The sequence below is a fragment of the Mastacembelus armatus genome, chromosome 13 (assembly GCF_900324485.2).
Source record: "Mastacembelus armatus chromosome 13, fMasArm1.2, whole genome shotgun sequence".
NCBI classification, from domain to species: domain Eukaryota; kingdom Metazoa; phylum Chordata; class Actinopteri; order Synbranchiformes; family Mastacembelidae; genus Mastacembelus; species Mastacembelus armatus.
Window position 1 is genome coordinate 10185756 of NC_046645.1, and position 18955 is coordinate 10204710.

General features: G+C 40.6%; 2 protein-coding genes across 2 annotated transcripts; both read right to left on the minus strand.

Moving 5' to 3' along the window:
- Window positions 1–2435: 2435 nt before the first annotated feature.
- rhoub (ras homolog family member Ub) lies at window positions 2436–8847 on the minus strand. Its single transcript, XM_026331157.2, has 3 exons — window positions 8402–8847; window positions 6287–6345; window positions 2436–4552 (listed from the first exon to the last, which is right to left on the minus strand). The coding sequence occupies exons 1-3, from the start codon at window positions 8616–8618 to the stop codon at window positions 4097–4099; spliced, it is 732 nt and encodes a 243-aa protein (XP_026186942.1). The 5' UTR covers window positions 8619–8847; the 3' UTR covers window positions 2436–4096.
- Window positions 8848–11187: 2340 nt separating this feature from the next.
- On the minus strand, window positions 11188–18334 carry rtn2a (reticulon 2a). The gene is made up of 7 exons (XM_026298669.1): window positions 18202–18334; window positions 15024–15231; window positions 14557–14695; window positions 12834–12903; window positions 12682–12728; window positions 12522–12580; window positions 11188–11923 (listed from the first exon to the last, which is right to left on the minus strand). Exons 1-7 carry the CDS (start codon window positions 18218–18220, stop codon window positions 11848–11850), a joined length of 618 nt encoding a protein of 205 aa, XP_026154454.1. The 5' UTR covers window positions 18221–18334; the 3' UTR covers window positions 11188–11847.
- Window positions 18335–18955: the final 621 nt, after the last annotated feature.

An 18955-nucleotide genomic window follows, 5' to 3' on the forward strand; every position in this document is an offset into this window, starting at 1 on the left:
TTTCTAGTCTTCTGAGGGTTTGACTACATTAAAAGTTTACAGTCTACTGCCATATACATGGCATCTTTATTTCAGGGTCATTTCACATTTTAAGAAATACACTTATTTGCTTTGTTGTCAATGATGCCACTCTCATTTGAGTAAATATGAAAATTTGTGGTTTTATGGAGGGTTGTGTGCCAGACAGACCCAACCTAAATGTTTCCCACAGTTCTGTGTCTTTATGCTAAGCTAAACTAAGATAAGATCCATATTGAATGAATAGATATGAAAGACACAAACTCTTAGGAGGCAAAACAAATAGTATAGATTTTTTTTAAAAAATACTCAAATCTTTACAGCATTGGTTGTTAGTGAATCAAAAATGTTCCTAGGTGGAGAAAGTTGTGATTGAGTCACTTGGACTTAGGACTTCAGTATTTCTACAATGCAGCATATGGCCTTGATCACATCAGCAGCTGTAGTTTACCTCTTTAAACTTTTGAACTGACAGAGGTCCAGCTCCACTTAGAAAGAAATTGCACAGCCCTATTGGACTGAACCCAGCATGTTCCACACAAGCCATCTGATTTTTATTTTTTTGCCTCTATGAACGTCTGAACAGGAAAAGGCTCCAAAGTCTCCATCTAGCTACATTAACACCGAATAAAAATATTTGGGCAGTTACACAGTTTTTAATGGTTTGGTGTAGGGCTGCAGCTATCGATCATTTTTGGAGTCGAGTATTCTACCGAAAATTTCAAGGATTAGTCGAGTAATCGGATAAAATAGACTTTTGCATTGTTAAACATTAATACATGACAGAAACAACAGGTTAGCTTGAAATGGCGTTACCTTGTGTCGGCTCTGCTGGGTGATCTGGTCTGGTTCACAACTGGATGTTTTCTGTTCAGATGTTGAAGCATTAACGAAGTGCTGTTGTGGTTCGCTAGTTCTACTTTACAATATACACACTGCACCGTGTTGTCATGTTTTTTAAGTTTGAAATGATCCCAAACTTTGGACGTTTTCTGCCTTTTACGGTTTCGCGCTCTACCATAGCGCCAACTTTTGATACGGAAATGCGTTGTGCGACAGTGATGACGGTCCGTGTGAAACAATGACTCCCCAGGCACAATATAATGCGGAGTATTTGTTCACTTTCGACCTCAGGGACAGTTTTGTTATTTGGATTAAGCAGAGTAGTCTAAATCAGTGGCAAGACACTTAGATACACAGTCAAACACTCAGTGTGTAATCTGAGGCATGTGTAGACCTCATACCCAATACATACCCTGTCTGAGTTTCATGACTGACAGCTCCTGATCCCTACCACAGGCACAATAACCTGTATTTCTAGCAGACAGGTAGACATTACAGTAAACCACACAAGCCACAATGCTAAATCACAGGATGGGTCCCAAGATGGCTGCCTTGGTAAGACACAGCAATTGTGTTTCCTGCTAAAATACTGGTGGAAAGGGGAGCCATCCTGACTATCATAATTAGACCACTTGGCACCACTCTTACTTTAGTTTCACCAAATGAGGCTGGACAACATACTCATCTGCAGTCTGCCAGACGACACAAACTCTCTTTTAGCAGTCTACCCTATCATTAGCTTTTCTAAACAAGTAGAAGATACCCAGCTAACTGGCTTTCTGTGCCCATTGTTGTGCACTGTGGTGTAGACATGTCGCTATGAATAGAGGGAGAAGCCTATTTCAGTCAATTATAATCATCTGAGCCTGCATAGTTAGAAGTCTTGATTCTGACTAAACCTCAGAGGCAAAATCTTTGAAGTCACACTTAACTCTTTAACTCTTTAAAAAAATCTGTTTTAGTTGAGACTGGCTAAAAGGTATTAAATGTATTCACTATTTATTATGTAGTAGATTCTGTTTGTAGGGGACTATGTAAGTCACTGCTCAGATCACTAACTTTTTGCAATAACTGATGCTGATTAGTGCACAGTTAATGTCCATCATTAACCGTGTAATATCATACTGTAAAACAGGAACATATATGTGAACTATATAGGCTATAATCATTCTTAGACATTCAGATAACAGACGTCAAACTAAACTAACTGGTAAATAATTTTGAACAGTCATTTGTTTTATTTATATAAGTGTTCAAGCCTTTGAATAAAACATCACCTTCAGTCTGCTAATAGTGCATTTATATACACAAAGGGCAATGTATTTTTTCCACGTTAGGCATGTTCAGTTTATCTAAGGCTGTAAAACACATTTGGAAGTACCCTACCCTTAACCTACATTTTTGTTGCAGATATTTTTATTCAGACAAGGCCATTGTCTCTTTTTATCTCACTGAAGCACATACAAACTATATGGGATCTGCCAAAACACTGTTTCATACTCAAATAATATATCTATGTCCTCTGCAGAGCGACAGACAAGATCTCCACCGGAAGATTCAACAGTGAAAACAGGTTAAATATTTCACATTTTATTTTGTTCCTCTTATACAGCTCAACAAACTGCTCTCATACAAGAATCAAGACACCAAGTGAAACATCCTGTTAAGTACCGTTTAGAGCTGGACAGCACAGCCAGTGACTGAGTCACTTATACACGTACACAGATTTATCCCGATGACATTACAAACATCATAAATGATTACAAGGTAATACACAATGACATGCAATTTTTCATAGAACTGTTCTGTATTGCTGTTGATCAGTTATTGGCCGTTAAGGAACAGATAAATAGACACAGCTGAATGACGGGCTTCTGAAAAATAAGAAGCAAACATAGAATCAGCCTTAGTGATTTCGCCTCATTTACTGTGTAATTTCAAAAGAGGAGAAAGCTCCATTATACTGACAGATAAAGACGGATAATAATCTGTTTAAGGCCCTGACTGAAATGACAAGACAAAACCCTGTGATCATTCAAACCAGTGGTGTAGTGCAGGGAACATGCAGATCAGCCACATCTGTCTCAAAGACACTGAGGAAACTTCTCTCAAGCACCAGTGACGCATTTACTTGTTCTATATCTAATTCTTAAGTTTCCAGGGCACTGGTCCAAAGGCCGTTGCATGGCAAGACCTTAGTGATGTGTTTGGACTGTGTGTGTTAAGTGCAATGTACAGTGGCAGCACCCAACTTATTACTAAGACCTTGTAACAGTAATAGAAAGTTCTGAAAACTAACAAGCTGGCTTTACATTTTAGGTCAAGCTGATCAAATGCAAACAACAGAAACCTACAGTAGATAAGTAATCCAGTATAGATTGCTTGGTGTGTATTGTTTCAGAGCTTACAGACCTCTATGTGGCTGACAAACAACATGACAGCTGAATCAGATGTGGCACATACACAAGCTGGTGTAGAGAAATCCCTAAAAGTGAATAGCCAAACTAACACAGTGACGGTTCATAATACAACATAAGCCAGCTGTGCACATCCTCAAGAATGCTATCAAATTTATACTCATTTACATCTGATTATAATATAAGAGAGAATGAGTTCAGATAATTCAATTTCATCTAACTCTTAACAAGTTGTAAATGAAATGCTTCTGATTTGGGAAACAAAGGTGCAGGATTAGCTTTGATTTTCTCTAGTAGAACTATTGCATCTTTGGTGGTTTGAGGATCTAACAGAAGTATTGGGGGCTGAATTACAGTGTAAAACACATCAAATAATATACTTTGTCAAATCAGACACCTAGGCTGAACATAGCATCACAGATTCAATGCCTCTCATCCAAGCTAGCTCACATTTCCTTTGGACAAGTCCAATATAATGTACAGTTCATGCGTGCATCACTTTTGGTTGAATGATGGTTACAGTCGTATTTAAATGTTCAGACTGGCTCTGAGGAGCAGACAGTGGTTACAGCCTTATGCTCCCTGTCTTTTAGGGCATTAACAAAGGATCTTTAATGGTCAAACTGAAATCATCCAAAACCCAGAACCACTCACTGCTCAGGCAAACACACTGTGCTCTGCTGGATTAAAGTCATTCTGGCCAGTGCATCTGGAGTCATCCAGGTGAATGTAAAAATAGAAGTCCTTACATCCAGATCAGTCCCTGCAAACAAGTCCTCATTTCCAGTTTTATGTCACAAAGATTGTCTCCTCACTTACTACTGGACACACACATACTTCTTCCACCAGGACTTGGAGAGCATCTTCATCTTATCTGCTGTGCTGCGAACCTTCCTCTCCCGCCGTGCTCTCCTGTCACATTGCCGCAGCCCCACAGAGATGGCTGCATCAAACACCTCCTTCAGATTCTTTTGCGTCAGTGCCGAGCACTCGACATACGTCACTGCCCCAATTTTTTCTGCTAGCGCTCTGGCATCTTCTTCTGGCACCGGCCTCTCCCTCCGCCTCGCCAGCTCGATCAAAACCTTGACGTCCTGCCGCAGGTCGCATTGCGTGCCTACAAGGAGGACGGGAGTGAGCGGGCAGCGGCGGCGGATTTCGGGGACCCACTTCTCCCACACGTTTTGAAAAGATGCAGGGCTGACCACGCTGAAGCACAGCAGTAAGGCGTCTGTCCGACTGTAGCAGAAGTGCCGGAGTTTGTCAAACTCATCCTGATGGAGACAGAGACAGATAGTGAGAAATGTGAAGGTATCCATCATTTATATCAAACTGGTCTTAGGATTTGCCATTTGGTGTCACTCAGTGTCTTTGTAATGAAACAAACTTCACTTCATATCCACGGACCACACACAAATGCACTTTCAGTAATCACGTCACTGGTCAGCACACTCAGGCACTAACAACACAGGAAAAGGAACAACGATTCAATAACAAACTGCCTAAACAATGTTTATATTACACTAATACACAGTACATGAGTCCTACCCACTTATTTATATCATCTACAGTAAATCTCTTAAATTAACTCTTGGGAGCCACAAAGCTTTGAGTAACAGGAGCCTCCCACATCCCTTAGTACACAAATTAATGTTGACACAAACTTGACACAAACCTCTCCTTCATTCTCTTAACCAAGCCCTTTCCAGCACACAATTTAATCTTAATCCCCCTTTGCCTAAATAATGATCTTTCCCGGCATCTTTTGCTTTTAAGACGCAAAAGAAATCTGCAGAAACAATCAGTAATTTAAATTGTTAACATGTGGTGTGTTCGAAGCTCAACAAATGCAGCGGACAGTTGTGCTCTAAGTTTCTCACACAAGCTTTGCCCTTGTTTTTGCGATTTGATGATAAAGGTCCATCTGCAGAATATAGAGACTTATCAACATTTCTGCGTAAGGAGCTACTTTGTTTATCGGCTTCGGCAGCAGCTGTTATCATCTTTCTCAGGATGTTCTCTGCCTTTCTGTCTCAGCTCTCTCACTCTCATTTATTCTCAACCTCTCTCTCTGTCATCTCTCTTTTTTGGCACACCCCAGAGTGTTTCTGGCACCAGCTCCCCTCTTATGAAATTGCATCAGTACAGTATGTGTTAGCCAACTTTTATCTGCCTGTATTTGTCCAAGCTTGTCTGTGTGCATGTCAGTATGCCTATGTGTGTATGCAGTTTTAACACTGCGTGCAGCTCGCAACACGCTGTGAGCTTTTACATGTATTATGGGGCTTGTTCAAATGCCTCATTCCCCTTTACAGCCAAGTTGTCTTTGATTCTGTGTAGAACTGCCAGTGCCCTCGGAGTGATTGTGAATGTCAAATATGCTGCTCCCAGGGCAGGGTTCTATTGAGATGGATTATGAAACAACCACCCATGCCCCAGAGAATTAAAAACACTCTTTCACAACTTGTTCTTTTCAAGATTGCTGTACCAGGCTAATAATGAGTCAATTTTTGCCTGGCAAGCTTCTTTTACCACCCAGTCATTATCTCCGGAGACAGACAGACAGAAATCTTTTCTGCTTTTCCACTTTTTTGTGCATCACGTCCAGTCTAGCCTAAACTGCACCACCATATGTAAGATGGACCTGTGTAAAAGAAATGAAGACTGACAGCAGAGCCCAAAGTTCTATTGTACTGTAGCCTGTTTAGCAGGGCGAAACCCCCACATGTATGAAAGAGAGGAAAAACACAAAACCTCATATGTCAGAGGCTGGAGGAACAGGCAAATGTTTGATAGCCATCAAATTATAAATGTAAGTACTTTTCATGGATATCTTGACATATTTCCATCTGGATTGGTGACCCAATCAACTGACAGACTAACCCTGCCATTCATAAAATGTGACATCTATGTGCAGCAACCTTTGCCTGTGTTGCATTACACTGTGATCCCGGTAGAGGAACCAAATGGTAATGCAACGTGTGTGGGAGCGTGTGAACAAAACTCACCTGCCCTGCAGTGTCACATAACTGTAGTCTAACTGGGTTTCCATCCACCTGAACCACAGCTGTGGACACAGAAACAGAGAGAGAGAGAAAATAAGTTACAGCTGTCAACGCAACTTTAAGCCTGCACATAAAACCCCTACCTGACAGTTCAGTAGTTAACACACACACACACACACACACACACACACACACACACACACACACACACACACACACACACACACACACACACACACACACAGCAGAGTACACTCTGGAATAAACAAAAGTCCACCAGTTGAAAACACAAAGACCCCCTGCGCTGCTTTCCTAGCTCACAGAAAGCCTGCACTGTCTCGCCCACCCACTCTGCCGGTTACTGTTGACAATAACACTTTACTGGCGCTCGGACCACTCTGAGCTTTGTTCTCAGTGGTGTTTTCACGGAGGCCATCCTAAGGTTGCCTAATAGGGGGGTAGAAACAGAGCAGACTGTTTTTACTCTGTGACTCTTCCAAAAGGCCTCACTTCCAGATTGGAAAAGTGGATGAGTCATCTTACAGCAAGTTTCATTATAGGGCCATTTATTCTTTTCAGGAGAGCGAGCACAATGCAGAGCAACGGGCGCATGGAAACATTTGCAATACGCCTGCAGTGTATGGCCAGTCATACCACCTGATCAAAGAGATCGCAGGCACTATTCATGTAGTTAGACAGGCATCATGACACCCATGGCGCTTTAACAAAAGCAAGAAGAAGAGCAGGAGGAGAGAAAGAAAGGCAAATGAGAGAGTGCTGCCACTGTGTAATAATTTCTTAATCCTTGACATATGATACACCTTTGATTTTATGGACAAAAACCTGCTCTTATCATCCCCTATCCCAGCGTCCTTTGCGTCTCTGCCACCTGTGGCATTGCATAAGTGCTAATAAGTCATCTTTCAAGACCATGCTCTGGGTCCAGGCACAGAGAAATGACATCACCATTAAGGGCCCCAACTGCACAATCACTCTCTGTCAGGCCAGGGCGAAAGACAATCTCTGCCTCTGAGCCACTGCAACAGATGTGCCTATACCAGTATAGAGGAGAGGGCTCATGGGTCAAGGCTGACAACAATAGGCAGAGTTGTGCAATCCAAAACCTGAACCAGACAGGCTCTGTGTGTTCTGTATGGGAGGGTTGAGCCAGCTCTGATCTGAGGGCGGCGTTCTCACTGAGTGTTTCATGGGATTTGTGTTAGCCAAGTCGTCCGTTTTATTGCTCATCAGTGGATTGTCAGAGAATTAACTAAGATTAATATTAAAAAAATGCTTACGTTAACAAATGACTTTGCAGAATATAATGTCAGGTGTTGGTTTTTTTTTTTTAAATTTCTGAATAAACTGGAAAAAAATCTATTTGCACAGATTCTCCCATGTATCTATCTCACTCTTGCATGTTGCAGACACATTAAAAGCTGATATATGTGGTCAATGCATCTCAGAGTAAAGTTTACAATGTTTCTAAAGAAAAATTAATGAGGGAACATGTCATCATGAAGCAATAAAGGTGATCAACAAGCCAACAAGTGTTTTTTTTTTTTTTTAACGCCAGAACCACTTTAGAACAAATAACCCAGTTTGACAGTTTGTTCTCTCCTTTTATTTTCCAATAAACAAAACCTGCTGGGACTAGTGAGGCAGCCTTGGAAAGAGTAACGGTGCCAAATGGAAACCTGGCTACATCAGTGTAGATAAGTCATAGACATTAGCACTGTTGGAAGACAGATAATAAGAAACACAAACACATCTATCATGACAGTGGAATAATAGGAGGAAATGGAAGAATGGGCGGATGTTCTCATACAATGCAAAGTTGAAGAAGAGTTCAGTGAAAATGAGTGAGGTCATCAGGCAGGTGGAAACTGTTTCAGTCAGCAAACTTTACCCCAGTTTTATTCTAAGTTTTATTCAAATCTCAATACACGTATCCACAACTCAAACGATCCTGTATGATCGTTGGACGTTTCTGATGCTGTGGGAGAAGACATGATTTCTTCTTCAATACAAGGTCATAAAATCAATATCTTGGACTATCTGCGCAGCTGTGGACAGAATCGATAATATAAAAAGTGCAATATTTTTGGCTTATCCTACCTGAGAAGTCATCAAATGCAGTAGGGACGTATTTCGTTGGGTAGCCGTTCGTTGTGTAGCTGACCACCAGGCTGGTTTTGCCCACCGCTCCGTCTCCGAGCAGGACGCACTTTAGCAGCCGCTCCTGCGCCTGCCCTGGCCTTGCGGGTTTGGGTTTATGCGGGGGCACCGGAGGGGCCATGGTCCGTCCGCAATCCATGCTGACCGTAGGTGACATTCAATCAGCCCGCACTTCACCGCTGTCTCCTCGACGGGCAGGTGAAGTACCGACCATCAGACCGGGCTTTCTGGTTTCTCTGCTGCAGGTTTACCAAACGTTTGTGATCGCAAGCGGAACTCGTGCGTAAAACCGCTCCTTTTGTCCCGTGCACTGTCAAATCCAGTATAGCAGGTCACCCATTCTCCGACCGCGACCCGAGACTCTGCAGTTTACAACTGGAGGGCGGGCCTAGGGTGTTATATCGAGTCAGATTGATTTGACTAATCCCACCCACTTCACCCAGCGCTCAATAGACCTGTGCACGCTCGGTACGTGCGGACTGAGCAGCCGCTGGCCATTGGTACGCTGTACGTGACGTTTTTACCATAATCACGTCGAGTCTGGGTGCTGGACCATAAAATGAGATGGGACCTCATGTAGGAGATGAAATGAAATTTCTAACTAATTTCAAAGTAAGCTTTATTTAATATAACATAGGCCTGTCTGCTCCATGCATTATGTCTGTGACCCAGCTGGAAATGACATTCAGCTCATCACGAATTTCCTTAGTGTTTATCCACTAAAAAAAGAAAAAGGAAAATGAGGATTGTTCACAAGTCTCAAATCTCCACGTTGAGTCTCAAGTCAAGTCTCAGGGCACATATGTGTGACTTAAGTCCAAGGTCCAAGTCCAAGGCTCTGGACTTTCCCACTGGTTGAGTTGTGAGGTCTGTGTCAAAAATGTGTATTCTTTTAAAAAAACATATTATTGTATTCTTTAAAAAAAAAAAAGAAACACCTAGAAAATGACTTGTAATTTTCACTAAAACACAGTCACCCTGTCATTTCTATGTAAGAGTACATGTAAAGCTGTATTTGCCCATGTGCAGACTAGTCCAGACTTGTCCTCAGCAGTGAGGAGACAACTTTGATGTCCGTTTTGAACATGACACACTAAGTACTGAAATTTCAGCCGCACTCAGACCTCCTGACCCACTGTAATTTGTAGCAGGCTGAACCTATAAGGAGCAGCCGGAGGGCCACAAACTGTGGAGCTACTGGAGAATTCACAGTGTAGGATCAAAACAGCTCAATGAATTGATGTATTGGAAGCACTGAAAACTAACTTTCCTTGTGTAGTGACTGAAGAGACCTTGTTTCTCAGTTCAAAGCAGTCAGACATAATTTCACCTGGAAGATTTGAAGTAATGGCTTAACTTTTGGTTCCCTCTTGTGGTAAAGAGCCACAACACACAATGTTGCTGGATATTATTATTTCATTCACTGCTCAGAAATGACCCGTTATAAAATTCACTCAAGTTGTTTTAATGTGTGGACCATGGTAATAATATGATGAGGTCCTTAATGTGTGATTTTCATTTTAGTCTATAATATGTTAAAAATAAAATTCTTAGTTTTGAAGGTTTGAGTCTTATTGTTATCTAAAAAATCTCACACTATATTGGTTTTAGCTTTTCATGGTGTTTATTTTTCCAACATTAAAAGTTATTTTCAAGAATACAAAATAATCAGTGTATTATTATAATGTATGTATTCTGATACTTTCCTGTTTGGATTTATCCTTCATTTACACAGCAAATATAAAAAAGCCAAGCATCAGAAAATCTGTAAATTTGATTGGATCAGCAGCCGTTTTGCTTAAATATAATGTGACAAGACCATTATATTTATATATCAGGCAATAAACCATTTCAGTGCCATTTGCTCTCATTTTGTGGAAGTCCAGCCTCTGAAGAATCCCAAGACAAGCATTTCTATCAGCACAGAAAACTACTACAGGAGCCCAGTGTGTGTGTGTGTGTGTGTGTGTGTGTGTGCAATAGCATAAAGTGCTACACAGCACATTATGTCATGGATCTTGCCTGTTAAATAAAAACTAAGCAACAGTAAGGCATAGGAGCAGATACATTTTGGTGTTAGATACTGGTAAAAAGAAATGTGGACTAGACTATCCTGAATAATTTTATTATTCCTAAAATTGATCTACTTACAATTCTGCATAAGATGCTTTGTCATGATACACATTTATCATCACACTAGTACTGGGCATGTTCAAAAACACCATTCTCAGGAAGGCAATGGTCAGGTATATATGAGAAGTGGTTTGTTATGGGACAAGTTTGCTTTAAGCAGTTTTCAGCAGCTGCAACATCATGCACTATAACCTGTAGTTGGAAAGGCACCTGCTGTATTTCACTCCTGCATTCCTTGAAGTTTCCTCCAAAGCTGGAGATAAACACATTATGAGCTCAGAAAAGACATCTATCTGAAACACAATAATAAAATTACTTAGCAGCTATGACACCTTTGCTTCTCAGTCAGTGAGGAGCTTCCTGACATGTAATTTCACTCCACTTATGACGCATCTCAAGTACAGGATTCATCATCTCTCTAAATATAATGTGTCAGCTTTCCATTTACATCTGTGAATAGAGAAAGCAGCACTCAATGTGTATGGAAGCAATAAAAAAAAAAAAAAAAAACATAAGACAACATGACCAGGAGGGCAAATAGCCTGAATGATAGTGTGAATGAAAATGAACGCATGTGTAAATGAAGCAGAACATTTTGGAAAATAAAGAAGAAATGTGATTTTAATTGCTTGTAGGCAACATTTCAGTGAGCTGTATGTCAGGAATTACACGCACACAAACGCACTCAGACTTACATACATACATAAACAGTCATGACGAAGAATATGCATTCAGAAAAATACATGTGCTGACACATATGTCCTTATTTCTCAGTTTGATGCTGCCATGATTAATGATGACCCCTGTTTTTTTCCTTTAACGTAAACCACCACAAAAAGACTTCCTTTTTTTAGGTGTGTAGCTGTCAGTGTAAGAACTTCCCATTTCTGGTCTTATTACCTCATTTGAACTACAGCTCCTCCTAAGACACTTCTTTAGTCCTTTTTACATATTAAAAATGAATGAGTGTTCCACCTCTAACATCAGCAGCCACTGGCTCATCCAGGATTCATATACTGTACCTTGATTTATTTCTCACCAACCCCATCCTAAAACCCCATGACTTAGATACAGTTAGAGTATTCAGTACCATGTGTAATCCCCATTTTCATCCATTTAAGTAACATCTCTTCCCATCCCCCAGTCTCTGGAGCTCTGTTCTCTGGAGCTCTGAGCACAGACTGCTGGGTAAGACATCTGAGTGACAGTCTGTAACTCTGGGAGCTTTTCTTTAAGTTCTTGTTCATCAGTGTTTACTGGGCTTTGGGTTTGGCTCCACCGGGAGTTGGGTCAGGAGGGGGACCACCGCCATGGACAAGTCTCTGAAGGCTGTGTGAGAGAAATTAAAGAGAGGTAAGTGCTTCTGCAGGTCAACAGTACCCAAACACCCCGATATCATATCACAGTCCTTCAAATCCTGGTCCAGGCATATACAGTAAGCACCTGATACACATATCCTGATTCATTAAGAGTTAAGTGTATCACACAATTCATCGCTGTCTCCTAGAGAACAATATTCTTATAGCTCTTGGGTGATGAACCTATAAAATGGGTTTTGGAATTAGGCTGAATATTATTATACCTCAACACGGCACAGTTATTCATCCTTCAACGAGAGTGGTGAGGATAAAGAACTATGTTCCTTCCCTAAGCACTTAGAAAAAATCATTCAGCATAATATCATGTTACACTTTGACCTGGTTCCAGACCCCTGAATCAACACGCACACCTGCAATTTGTCCAGCACACATAACTCCTTTTCCTTTCCATATTAATTGTTTTACTCCTCCCTTGATTTCTCACAAAAACATCTACAGATATCAGAACACACCCTTAGTATGAATTTCAATATTAACAGCCTCAATAGAAACCACTAGTGAAGCTGTGTTGATGGCATTATTCTACCAGTAGATGGTGCCATACTCACATGTCCTTGATGTTGTCGATATGGCCCTGAATTTTTGCAACAAAACCATCCAGCTTCTCCTGTGATATAACAAAAATGGCAAAGAATAAATGTCTGTGGACATGATTATGAAGTTCCACTTAATGTAACAATACAAAGACAGATTTTTAAGGGTTACTACCTGATGCTGTCTGTAGAAAAGTGGCAGAGAAAAGAGAGCGATCACACCTGGAGAAAAGAAAAGACAAAAGTAGTTAACACGAGAGCAGCACAGTGTGATATACATGTTAATATAGATATTGTGTATTTCCAGCAGTGATTTCTGCTTCTTACTAATGATGAGCAGAGTAAGGCCGTTGCACAGGTCCCCCACGTACGTCACAAGGTACATCAGAAGAAGGAACTAAGACAGAAAAACAGAAACAGCTGGAGAAACTTGTTTTAACTACCAGTGATCCGTGCAGATGTGAAGAAACCCCTACAGCACTACTCCATCTGTTAACTCTTTCAAAAAGTGGTAAATCATGCTGCTAATACTAGTACTGCTAATTTCCATCACTGTGTTATATTGGGTATATCTAACACAGGGCTGAATAAAATGATCCACACTGACATATTTTGTTTTGCATGATGAAAGGAAAGGAAGAAAAGCTTCAAATTCACATCTCCCAATATGGGTTTGAGTGTCTCCCCTTATATCTCTCAGCGTCCCAGGGTCTGTGTATGTGATCCAGTGGTGCCCTGTTATGAGACACCCCTGTCTCGGATGGAAAAAGACTCCAGCTTATCCCGGGGGTCTCTGTGTATGGCCTGTGTGTCATGTCACATACCGGCCAGGTCAGGGTTGAGACTGGGAGGTCCTAGGATTTAGGGGCTTGGTCCGCTCACACTGCCTCAATATTTACAGTAAATGTGTTAAACATCCTGTTAAGTACTGAAACAATTATATTTAGGGTAACTACTATTTTTTTGATGAGGTGCAATTATTTAAATTAACATTTTAACTGATCCTGGCACAAATGCTCTATTTTGAATTATCCAATATTACAATATTTTGTATCTTTTCCTACACCACCAATGGCACTTACTTACTATCCTGTAACAGTGGTGGTTGGCAGTAATATGTAATAAAAACTGCATCAGTAGTACCTGTCCTGATTCAGCACTTAACACCAGTGTATTTCTTGATTTTGCAGGTTATTTTGGCCATTTGAGAATTCTTCAAAGTTCTTTTTTTTAACATTTTCATTGTAAAATAAATACATTTTAACAAGCATATGGGCAAATTCCAATTCGAAAAATGGGAAATGCCTGTGTACAATCATACTGTCCAAATCTGATACTTCTCAAGTTCTGTTGTGTTGTCATAAGTAATATAATAACTTATGAATGAGATTTCACAGAAACAACAACCTAAAGTCTGTCAAGCACTGTCTAACAATACAAAAAACCTATGCTGTCAATGCAAAATGAAAAAACATAGTATGCATATACATACACACCGACTGTGAGATCAGATAATGACATGTGATACTGGCGGATTTATGTACAATTGATGAGTATTGACATTATATTTTGGCTCTTAGACAGAGGAGGATCCCCAGAGGACGGATAAACAAATGAAAACAGCAAAACAAACTGCCTCATTTTATGATGTTTCTACCAATTCAAAATAATGTGGAAGGATGTTTTCTTTTCCTAAAGGTCTTTTTGTTTTCTGCTTCATTGCCAAAAATATGCTATTGGAACTGACTGTTGCCAGCAACAATATAGCTCTTACTTGAGAGCACAATCTTCTGCTCTGGGCTAATGTAATGAGAGCGCTGATGATGAGCCAGTGCTGACATTTACAGTGGAGGCAGCTTGGATGTTGGATGGAGGAAAATGACAGACAGTGGAGCAAAATGAAAGAATGCAGAGAAGGACTGATGCTTGGGTTAATTGGAGGAAAGCAAATTTCTGAGGACACGTCATTAAGAGAGTAAATCTGAGACTGAACAGTCTGCACACGCTCACAAATCCAGGAAGGCTAACTTAATTTTCTAGCTTAGCTCACCTTGAGGGAATCAAAAACGTTTCCAACAAAAAACAGCCTCTTCAGCGTGTCAACAGCAGACAAAGCCATGACTATGGCTTTCTGCATGTAGAGGTCAGCCTGCTCTCCACTGAAACTGATGTCCAGGTCCAAGTATGACCTGAAGCGACAATAAGCAAAAATGTTTGTTTATTTGCCTCTCTGTGTAGTATTTATTTTGTATTCTTCCCTTAGTCATGCTTATTACTTTTAACAATCTAACTGCCTGAATCTCAAAATAACCCTACCTATGCTGCCAGAAGATCCCCAAAATTAATATCCATAAATATAGCTACATATTTTATTATTAGATATCAATATCAAATGTTGAATTATAAAATGCAGCAACATAATGTGTTTTATCATTTCTTTCCTACCCATCTTACACTCACTCAGCTGGAAAGAGAAATGTCCCATTTCCTTCACAAAATAAAGGCACAGTATCTTACTTGAAGGGATGCTCTCCATCGCCCCAGCTGAGGATGTAGAGGAGTTGGTAATATATGCGCACTGATATGGTGAAGCAAACGACAGCCAAGGAGACCGTGGAGACCACAGTGATGATGCTGAGCTGGAACAGGGACAGCAGACCCACCACCAGCCCTGTTAACACCATGCCTGTTCGCTCCATGTCCTTCCAGTAGATCAGGTCCATCACTGAGAGAAGAAAGAGGAGGAAGAGCGGGTGACGGAAAACAAAGGGCAAGAAAAGAAGGTGAAAAGTCTAATAAGGAGAGGTGATATATAGGTAAAGACAGTGAAGAAGACAAAAAACAACATACAGGGAACAAAAACCAGGGAGGAAAAAAAGAGTTTTACTAATAAACGGATTTAGAAATTTGCAGCAATTCTAAGGAACCAGGTTAGAGATGGAAATCACTTAAATACTGTTATCAATCAAAAACAAGCTGGTTGATCAATTTTAGATTTTCTAGTTGTACACACCTGACCACATTGTGAATTACTGCCCCCCTCCCTGATTTGAGCAGAATAGTTGCAGCAACATCAGCCTCCAGCCTCGTCAGCCTTTGGCTGACCACAGGCTGGTAGGGGCAGTATTGAGAGGAAGAATGGCAGGAAGCGACAGTAACTGAGTGGGCAGGGGAAGGAAGTCAAGAGAACTGGTGTGGGGAGATTCAGGGCGGGATTACCAGCCTTCAGCATGAGAACACACAAAGCAGCCACAGCGTAGACACGTCAGGCTCCAGCCCAGGCTAAATTTAGCCCTCAGATGAAGGAGGGAGTCAAACGGCCGAGCAGAATTTGAATGCAGCTTTTCACAGCACCTGCTGACAGACGTCAGGCCGTCAGCAGCTCCTTCTCCACACCCTGTTGGTCACCCTCTCTGTCACCGAGCAACAGCTGCCGTGGAGACTGAGGCATCTATGGTGTCATGCCTCACCAGAGTGGACACCTCTTAGTCCCTAATCTAACTTAAACTCTTCCAAATTAGACGATTTTTCTCTCAACATATTGTAAAACCTTTATAAAAGATGAGGGTGCATTATAAAAAGTGCACTAATCGCTCAAACTACAGCGCACACCTACTGTGTGTGTGAAGCAGTGTTGTGTTTTTGTTGTATGGTGTGGTATGAGTTAGACAGGCATTGCCTTTGTGTTTGTCATTCAGTGAAACACTAAGCCTCAGCAGTAGAATAAAGGGAAGCCTCTTTGAACAAAGTGCACTGACAGCAATGGTTTATTTTTAAACATCGCTGTACACGATTAATACCCATGATGCCCCTGGAACACACCTGTGCTACGTGTTGTGTTTGTGCTGCTGTCATACTGGGGCAGGGTTACCAAGCACATGGAGAGACACAGTAGGTGACAATAAAAAAAATTAAAAAAATAGTAAGAACCCAATGCTATAATGCATCTCATCTGAGGACAATGTTAATGATATACAAAGTACACATGGAAGACACTACTATATTTAAATCCATGAGCACTGTACTTAACTGCAGAACTACCCACAGCCTGCATTTACTGTATTGTGCACTCAATCAGGATTTTCTAAACACACTGGCTTGGAGCAGGTATGAAACAGCACCGTGGAATATATGTGAGAAATCAGACATTTACTAAATTTTCACTAGTGTCACATTTTCGAGCATATTGTAAATCTTAATATTGTAATATTGTAAATTTAAAGGAATGGCTCAGTGTTTTAAAGAACTGTTCCTATTTGGCTGCTTCTCTGACAGATAGAAGAGAAAAATAATACCACTGTCTTATTTGTACAGTAAATATACAGCCACAAAAAGCAGTTAGCTTGGCTCTGTCCAAAACCAGCTATCAGTACCGTTAATTCTCATTTAACGCCTGATTGTTTAATCTGTACAAAAGCTAGTAATAATAATAGTAATACATGTGCTGGTAGGTGGCTTTTGGATTTTTTTTGACAGTGCCAGGATAGCTGTTTCCTCTTCAGTCATTACACTAAGCTTTCACACCAGCCACTTGTGGTACGGTAGCTTCATATATAAGAGTGGTATCAATCTGCATTTTGTTAACAGTCCAAATATCTGCCCTGTGCAATTATTTTTCTGACACTTTGATACTGTTGAATGCAATAAACATTACAGCTTTCAGGCACTCATAGGAGTAAGATTCTGTTTCTTTCTATTGCCATCTATAACTTGGCCCAACTTGTTCTGCTGTACTAACATTAACATACTGTCGGTCAAGTTGACTTCATGTGCAGATGTAATCAATAATAAAGACTCCTCGATTAGTGAGTAGTAATTGCCTCTAATCAGGAGGCAATTAATAATCAAAGACATCCACCACACATCAGCTGCTGGGATATAGCAACAGAACAACCTGGCACCCTGATCTCTATGCCACAGTAACCCACATACTCTTCTCACTACAGAGTTACACGTGATGAAAAATAGCCATAAGGGAGTGATTACATGAAGGAATCCATAATCCATAACTAACCAACGAGAACATAAATCACATGATTCATATGATTCATTCATGCTTTCTGTAAACACTGTGTGATACAATATCATTTGCTCATCAGCATCCATTTCATTTGACCCAAGCTGGCTCAAATATGTGTGTCCAGGAGATCTCATAGTGCCACTACTCTGCCTGTGTCAGCTTTATAGCCTAAAGAGGAGAAGCACTAAAAATGTAAGAACCCTGGTGGCTACTACAACAACCACAACAGGACAGTCTGTAATCATTTGAATAGCAGGTGCTAATTTAAATAAAAGCTACCGATAAGGGGACTACTGAGCTACATCTGAGCAGCTCATCAGTTTAAAAGCCAAACACACTTCTAGCCGACACAAGCTGCTGTCTCCAGAGACTCTGCTTGTAAAACGATCAAAGTGAAGCGTGAAATCTGCTCCGTTCCCACCTTTAGTCCCCTGACAGCCTGGCCTTCTCATCACTACACAACTACAAGTCACAGGATAAAACTGTCTCCTGCTAAAGCCTAGAAGTGGTTTTCACCACTTCACACCATTTGCAGCTTTTCTCAGCCTTCTCTTGTCTTACTGAAGGCAAACACAACTCAGCTTAGGACAGTATGCAAATACCTAAACACTGTCTAGGTGGGTGTACTCTGCTGTCTCAAATGATCATCTTTTCACTTTAAAACTAAGGTCTCACCTTTACTGGCCATTTTCATTGCCGCTCCAGTGTTTCCCCCTCACCTCCTCAGTCCCTCTCTCTGTCCTGCTCTGCTCCCCTCGCCCCTCTGAGCTGTTTTTGGCCACCCACTGCTCGCTCAGCAGTCCAAAGGCCTGGCAGCCCAAAATAATCTTGTTCACAGCACCGCCTACCCCTCTTCAAGACTCCAAGGGCTTCATAAATAAAGAGATGATTCACAACCATCACACAATACTCTCAAAAAATCATGTTAAAGCTAAATTAATTTATGGAAGTATCTAAAGTTATGTAGCTTTTTCTTCTTGTTATTTTTGTGCATCATCCATCACCTGAAACATGAGAACTAGGATTTATTTTCTGCCATGTCGCCAAACCCCTTTGGTGCTACCACTCCTGACAAAAAAATGAGTTATTAAAATATGTGCACCAATTAATGTGATTTTATAGCAGGGAATTCACCATTTCTAGCAAACAGATATAGATCCTCTTTAAAATGATATTAAAGTGTTTAAAAGAGGAAGTCTGTATGCCTGTCAATCAAGTAATATACCAATAATCAAACCACATATATATTATATTTCTTATATTGTTTACCAATATATAAAGATATTAGTAGAGTTTTGAAACAGACACATGGCACAGCTAGACATGTTTTTGATACCTCATATGTTGTTGCACAAAACACCTCATTTCAATTTTTATTTTAAAATGTTAAATAATGTCTAAAGACACTTTTCCAACAATCATATGCATT

Excerpts from the sequence above, each read along its gene's own strand:
- rhoub (XM_026331157.2), bottom strand. The coding sequence starts at position 8,618 with ATGTCACCTACGGTCAGCATGGATTGCGGACGGACCATGGCCCCTCCG. Across the intron at positions 6,346-8,401 it reads TGCATTTGATGACTTCTCAG|CTGTGGTTCAGGTGGATGGA; the intron begins GTAGGATAAGCC and ends CTGTGTCCACAG. Across the intron at positions 4,553-6,286 it reads TATGTGACACTGCAGGGCAG|GATGAGTTTGACAAACTCCG; the intron begins GTGAGTTTTGTT and ends TGTCTCCATCAG.
- rtn2a (XM_026298669.1), bottom strand. Across the intron at positions 12,729-12,833 it reads CCTTACTCTGCTCATCATTA|GTGTGATCGCTCTCTTTTCT; the intron begins GTAAGAAGCAGA and ends TCTTTTCTCCAG. Across the intron at positions 11,924-12,521 it reads ATCGACAACATCAAGGACAT|CCTTCAGAGACTTGTCCATG; the intron begins GTGAGTATGGCA and ends TCTCTCACACAG.